Source organism: Formica exsecta, unplaced genomic scaffold (assembly GCF_003651465.1).
Source record: "Formica exsecta isolate Colony F162 unplaced genomic scaffold, ASM365146v1 scaffold1278, whole genome shotgun sequence".
Lineage (NCBI taxonomy): Eukaryota > Metazoa > Arthropoda > Insecta > Hymenoptera > Formicidae > Formica > Formica exsecta.
Window position 1 is genome coordinate 33,200 of NW_021848610.1, and position 7,246 is coordinate 40,445.

The 7,246-nt window shown below is 33.4% G+C and overlaps 1 protein-coding gene across 1 annotated transcript in view; it reads right to left on the minus strand.

Annotated features, from left to right (window-relative positions):
* The window catches only part of LOC115245715 (protein masquerade), a 27,406-nt gene that overhangs the window by 14,165 nt on the left and 5,995 nt on the right, over positions 1-7,246 (minus strand). The window contains exons 2-3 of the mRNA XM_029824160.1: positions 2,823-3,133; positions 2,490-2,523 (exon numbers count right to left, since the gene is read on the minus strand). Coding sequence (XP_029680020.1) covers positions 2,490-2,523; positions 2,823-3,133 — 345 coding nt within the window. The remainder of the gene's footprint in view (positions 1-2,489; positions 2,524-2,822; positions 3,134-7,246) is intronic.

Consider the following 7,246-nt stretch of genomic DNA (forward strand, 5'->3'; position numbering starts at 1 on the left):
ACCCAAGTCATTTTTCTACATAGTTTCCACTAAAATCTAAGCATTTTGCCACTAGATTGGTAGTATTTTTATTTCTGTGTCATAAAAAATAATGGGACGTGTCTGAAATCAATTGCACTGAATTCCTTCCAAAATATTCTTTATTCGATTAAAATATTTCCAACGCACATCTAAGTCATTTTTCTATATAGTTTCCACTAACATCTATGCACTCTCGCCACCGGCAATTTTTTTATTCTCATGTTATAAAAAGTAGTGGGACGTATCTGAAGCTAATTGCGCACGAAAAAAATGTTGCTTTTGTACGACAACGTTAGGCCTCACACCGCTGCCGCCATAATTCAAGAAATTGGCTTAACTGCACTCAACTACCGTTGAACATCCGCTTACAATACCGATTTATCCCCATGTGATTATCATTTGTTTGGACCACTAAAAAGGCGTTAAGAGGACAACAATTTGACAATAATGAAGAGGTGGAAGAATTCGTGTGCAATCGGCTTTGGACATGTCCCACTACTTTTTATGACACGAGAATAAAAAACTGCCAATTTGGTGGCAAAAGTGCTTAGATGTTAGTGAAAACTATGTAGAAAAATGACTTGGGTATGTGTTAGAAATATTTTGATCGAAGAAAGAATTTTTTAGGAAGAGCTCGGTTTGCGCAATTGATTTCGGACGCGCCCCACTACTTTTTATGACACAAAAATAAAAAAAACTGCCAATTCGGTGGCAAAAATACTCAGACTTTAGTGGAAACTATGTGAGAAAAATAACTTGGATGTGCGTTGGAAATATTTTAATCGAGTAAAACGTTTTGGAAAAAGTTCGGTTTATATTTGACTTGCCCACGTATACGGAGTGTTTCCTAAGTAAATACACAAACTTGAAGGGGATATTCCTTGACTTATTTTAAGAAGAAAAGGTCTTATAAACATGGGTTCTAAACAGCTTCGTTTTCAAAATACAGGGTGTCAAAGTTGTGCAAAGAGAATGAAAAGTTCGAAAATGTGGAAAACGTTTAAAGATATTTTATTCAAATTTGGTATGCGTGGTATTAATGTGGTATTATTACATACTTTACTACCAGGCAGGCAGCTCACCGACGTGCGTTTGGCTAAAAGTCGTCGCTGATCGACCAGACTTTACTCAATAATAACTCCTTTATTAAACATTATAGAAAAAATGTTACAGGACTTTTCTGTTCAGTTTATTGTGCTCTACCCGCTCAGAAGTGTTGGCACCATCTTTACCGGACACCCTGTATATATATACAGGGTGTATCATTTTAAGTGATGCAGTTGAATATCTCTTAAAGTAAAAGAGATTGGAAAAAATGTTTTAGACAATAGTTTTATGGTTCCGAGAGGGCCACATGATGAAAATATGGACTTGACCTTGAGTGACCTTTTCAAGGTGAGGTCAATGTAATCGATGTTTTCTTTAATGGATGCCCTCTCGGAACCATAAAACTATTGTCTGAAACATTTTTTCCAATCTCTTTTACTTTAAGAGATATTCAACTGCATCACTTAAAATGATACGCCCTGTATATATATACAGGGTGTCCGATAAAGATTGTGCCAACGTTCGTGAGCGGGTAGAGCACAGTAAACTGAACAGGAAAGTTCTGTAACATTTTTTTTCTATAACGCTTAATAAAGGAGTTATTACTGAATAAAGTTTGCTAATCAGCGCTGACTTTTAGCCGCGGGCATGGTAGTGTGCGTGAGTGCTCCATCGCTACGGCGGCGCACACTACCAGGCGGACGGCTCACCGACATGCGTCCGGCTAAAAGTCGACGCTGATTGTTGACCAGACTTTACTCAATAATAACTCCTTTATTAAGCGTTATAGAAAAAAAATGTTACAGGACTTTTCTGTTCAGTTTACTGTGCTCTACCGGCTCACGAGCGTTGGCACAATCTTCACCGGACACCCTGTATATATACAGGGTATCTGATAATAATCGCCCTACCTGTAATATGCAGGTAGAGCAGATTAAACCAAATAGAAAAGTCCTCTACTGTTTTGCGATCTTCGCAATAATTAAAGAGAAATTAATTTAAAAAGATAGGCTAATTCGCGCGAGTATTACCGTACGGTGAGAAAGAACGGCCTGATATGAGTGGCATTAATATGTGGTTGCTAGGACGCGAGAATCCATCATTATGTACCGCTCATACGTAACTGTTGTCATTTATGAAGCGCTCCTCCCAAAACTTTGTCACTCGCCTACTTTTGGGTTGTCTCTTCTCGCTGCGTGCTTATACTCGCGCGAATTGGTTGATCTTTCTTAATTAATTTTTCAATAATTATTACGAAAATCACAAAATGGTACAGGACTTTTCTTTTCAGTTTGACCCAATCTACATATATATATATATATCATACTAAATTAAATTAAAACAAGTTATATGACAACATAACTAGAAAAAATGCAATTATGTTACAATAAAAAGATATATTTTATGAAACATTTACGTACTGGATGACTTTTCATTCGTCTCATTATGGTTTACCTGCAAAACGACAAGAATGTATAAATATAAGATATATGACATATAGCAACTTTGAATACAAGAAAAATATATTGTTATTAATAAGGCGTATCAAAATCTTTAATTTGGTAAAAGAACAAGAAAGTAATTATTCTCGTTTTCGTAAGAAATTTTTATTTAATCTTATCTATTTATATGAGTATAACTTTTGAAATAATTAACGCGCAATATTAGCGATTTTACTTTTAACAATAAATTTCTTCAGCTATTTTCAGCATATCAACCCAATTATTTTCTAATACCAAATCTGTTGAACATACCAGCATAGGTTTTACTGAAATGGAGGAAGTCGATGTGTCAAACATCGTTGTAGTTGTCGTGGGTGTTGTCGTAGGAATCATAGTGTTTTTAATCGTCGTCATGAATTCGGCCGATATTGGCCCTTCATCATCGATGATGTTTTCGGAAGAACCTGTGCCGTTTATTGGATCCTGTAGGCAACATCGCATACTGGTCGTAGGACATTGCACATCTTCGAGGACATCGTCGCACATTAACGTCGCTAATGCGTGTACACATACTCCCGGACAATCGGCGATTTTCGCCGTGCTCGTTAAAGAATTTAAAAATCCTGTACATACATAAATCATATAAAATATTTAGACATGTTTTGCGATTTGATTTATAATACATGCAATAAAATTAATATAAATCAATTTTTAATTTAATTTGAAATAAAGATAAAGATCTAGAATTAATTTATTTATAGTAATATAAAGTTAAATTAGAATAACATAATTTTGGTTTAATTGATAATAAAAAGAAATTTTTCATATATATTGGAAATTTTATGTATATTGACATAAATAAAAAAATTATTCTCAGAGGAAAAAAGCAAAACAAAAATTAAGAGATTTCCATTTAGAAGTCTCGAATTTTTGTTTGAAACGTAGAATACATTTGTAAGTTTTATGATACTTTTTTAGACTTATTCTGTATAATCCAAATAACTAATTTGCATTGATCCATTTTTTTCATTATAAAAAATATAGTTTAGATTTAAATAAAGACAATTTTTATATGATATAATTTATAAAGCTTGTCCCCACCTCCTATATTTCGGAAACGGCTCAAAATTATGAAAAACCGCGAAATATGTTCGATCATTTCGAGAGGCTACTTTTTTAAGAGGATTAATTAATTAATAAACAGTGTTTGCGCTCTTTATACCGCGCTTGGCTCGGTACTGCCAGTTTACACCGACATTTGTCTTTTAAGAGGGTTAGGGGACTTGTCTCCTATAAAATATAAGGGGGGACAGACTTTATAGACACTCAGGATATCACATTGTTTAAGTTATAAAAAAGTAATAAAAAAATAAAAAGATTTATTGTAGAAGTATAACGATGCATATATATGTATAGATGAATAGAAGTATTTGGAAATATAACGTTCCTAAGTTATAAATTACAATTAGACTAGATTTAAGCTCCAATAAAAAGAAAAATGATCTAATCGATTTAAGTATGCGATATGGACTATACATATATAAGTCTATATGCCCGTTGATCGGATAGCATTATAGAAAGGCCTCATAGAATTATGTCACAAAACAATAGCTAAGTTAATGAATGGCAGAAATTCCTGCATATCTAATCTCACCAGCGCGCGCACGAATATATCAGGTCTACCGGAAAGTTCTGTCCGTTTTTGGAATAAAACAAAATACAAATTTTTATTACCGTCAATAAACTTTATTAAATAATGTAATTGCCATTATTCGGAGAAGTATTGTCAGCAACTGGATAATTTAAATACAGCAGTCCAAGAAAAGAGGCCGGCGATGTTCAATAGGAAGAACATCATACTGCATCATGATAATGCCAGGCCACATGCTGCTTTGGGGACTCGTCAAAAAATTGCAGAACTAGGCTGGGAAATTCTGTCGCATCCACCATATTCCCCGGACTTAGCACCCTCCGACTATCACTTGTTTTTGTCCTTACAAAATTTTTTGAGGGGCAAAAAATTCAAAAATGGAGAAGATATCAAACAAGCACTGGTTCAATTTTTCGTATCAAAAGATAAAACATTTTTCGAAAATGGGATATATGATACAAATTGCCCTCACGCTGGCAAGAAATCATTAATAATAATGGCAATTACATTATTTAATAAAGTTTATTGACGGTAATAAAAATTTGTATTTTGTTTTATTCCAAAAACGGACAGAACTTTCTGGTAGACCTAATATTATCTTACAAAATTGTTAAGAGTGACTGAACTTAATTTTAACTCTCGTAGAAAATAAGTTAATGACCGCCAGAAAATTTCTTGTTCTTGAAATCTTTTTTGCGTACTATATCAAACTGAAGAGGAAATTGTTTACATCAAATTATACATATATTGGATGATTGCATAAGTTCGTGCCCGATTTTCATAGATGGCATTAAGTTACTGCATGGCGGAGTTCTATTGTTTTCGTGTGGTAATTGTATATTATTATATATTATACAGGGTGTTTCATAAATGATGGGCAAAACTTCAGTAATGGATTCCTAATTCTTAGAGAAGAAAAAAAAGTTATATCAACATAGGTCCGGAAATGATTAATTTCTGAGTTAATGCGCTCCCGCGCATTTTAGTCTGCTTGCCCGCGAGCATCTCGATGAAATGTTTCCTGGTAAGTGGATAGGTAGAGGTGGACCAATTGCTTGGCTTGCACACTCACCAGATTTAAATCCATTGGGCTTCTTTCTGTGGGGTTATGCAAAGTCTTTAGTGTATTCGTCTGCAGTAGATGATGTAGAAACTCGAGGCAATCGAATTGTGGCAGCTTTTCAGACGGTACGCGCCACGCCAAGAATTTGGGAGCGTGTTTGGGGCTCAATGAGACGACGAGCTGAAGCTTGTATTGAGACAGGAGATAGACATATTGAACATTTCCTCTAATTGTAAGATAATGTGACGAGAATTATGTCACAAAAACTTTAATAACTCAGAAACTAATCATTTCCGGACCTATGTTGATATAACTTTTTTTTCTTCTCTAGACATTAGGAATCCATTACTGAAGTTTTGCCCACCATTTATGAAACATCCTGTATATTATATTATCAAATTAGTGTGTGTTGAATTTTTATAATTTTTGAAATGGCATCCGCAGTCTGCAACATTTTTAAACATTCAAATATTTTCATTTATCAGGTAAAGATATTCAAATATTTTCATTTATCAGGTAAAGATAAACTTGCTGATTAAATTACGTGAATGTCTTTGCAGCATAACATGTTAATAACCGACATCATTTTTAAACACAAAAATGGCAAATGCTAGTATCATGCTTTGTCATATAAGCTCACCAAGAAATTTGCGCAGATAATACCTGGTTGGTTTGGCAGTTATAACGGACCAAACAAACATAACGGTATAGTTAATGAGTGGCTCGACTCGAACAGCGCATATAACTGTCTTTGGAGTTATACGTATCTCGATTAACCCGTGATTCGATTTTGGACGATGACGAGCGATTATATAAACTAAGCTTGTGATTATATATATGAATATTATGTATATAATATATATATGAAGGTCAAGTCCATATTCTCATCATGTGGCCCCCCCAAAACCCACCAACTTTTATCTAAAACATTTTTTTATTCGACCACTTTCTGCGATGATAATATGTATATATATATATATGTATATATATAAATGTTTCCTGGTAAGTGGATAGGTAGAGGTGGACCAATTGCTTGGCTTGCACACTCACCAGATTTAAATCCATTGGGCTTCTTTCTGTGGGGTTATGCAAAGTCTTTAGTGTATTCGTCTGCAGTAGATGATGTAGAAACTCGAGGCAATCGAATTGTGGCAGCTTTTCAGACGGTACGCGCCACGCCAAGAATTTGGGAGCGTGTTTGGGGCTCAATGAGACGACGAGCTGAAGCTTGTATTGAGACAGGAGATAGACATATTGAACATTTCCTCTAATTGTAAGATAATGTGACGAGAATTATGTCACAAAAACTTTAATAACTCAGAAACTAATCATTTCCGGACCTATGTTGATATAACTTTTTTTTCTTCTCTAGACATTAGGAATCCATTACTGAAGTTTTGCCCACCATTTATGAAACATCCTGTATATTATATTATCAAATTATTGCATTAAACTATATAAATACATATACATATATTACCAATTATATGAAATTATCTATTTACAAAAATATCTTAATTTTCTTAATTATATTATTAGTTTTTCTAAAAATATAAGAATAATCAAATATATTTAAAAAATTCTTAATTTTATATAAAGCACAATAATTTAAATATGATATTTATTTGTATAATTAATTATAATGTTTATTTGTATAATAATATAAAGGAGAGATAGAATTAAAATATCCTTTTCTCTCACATGAAACTACTAAATTTTTCTTCCCTGATATTTAAAAATGAAAAAAAAGGACTGGATTAATTTTACATTACACTATTTTTTCTTCTATTTCTAAATTTAAAAGTTGTTGGGTTTTGGGGGGGCCACATGATGAGAATATGGATTTGACCTTAAGTGGTCTTTTCAAGGTGAGGTCAATGTGGTCGATGTTTTCTTAAATGGAACTCCCCATTTTTTATTACATATTCTTATAGCTTACCTCGAGAGCTTTCCAAAACACTATAATAAAGTATTTTTTCATTAAGTACTTTTTGAGTTATTTTATATTTTAATCTGACACAT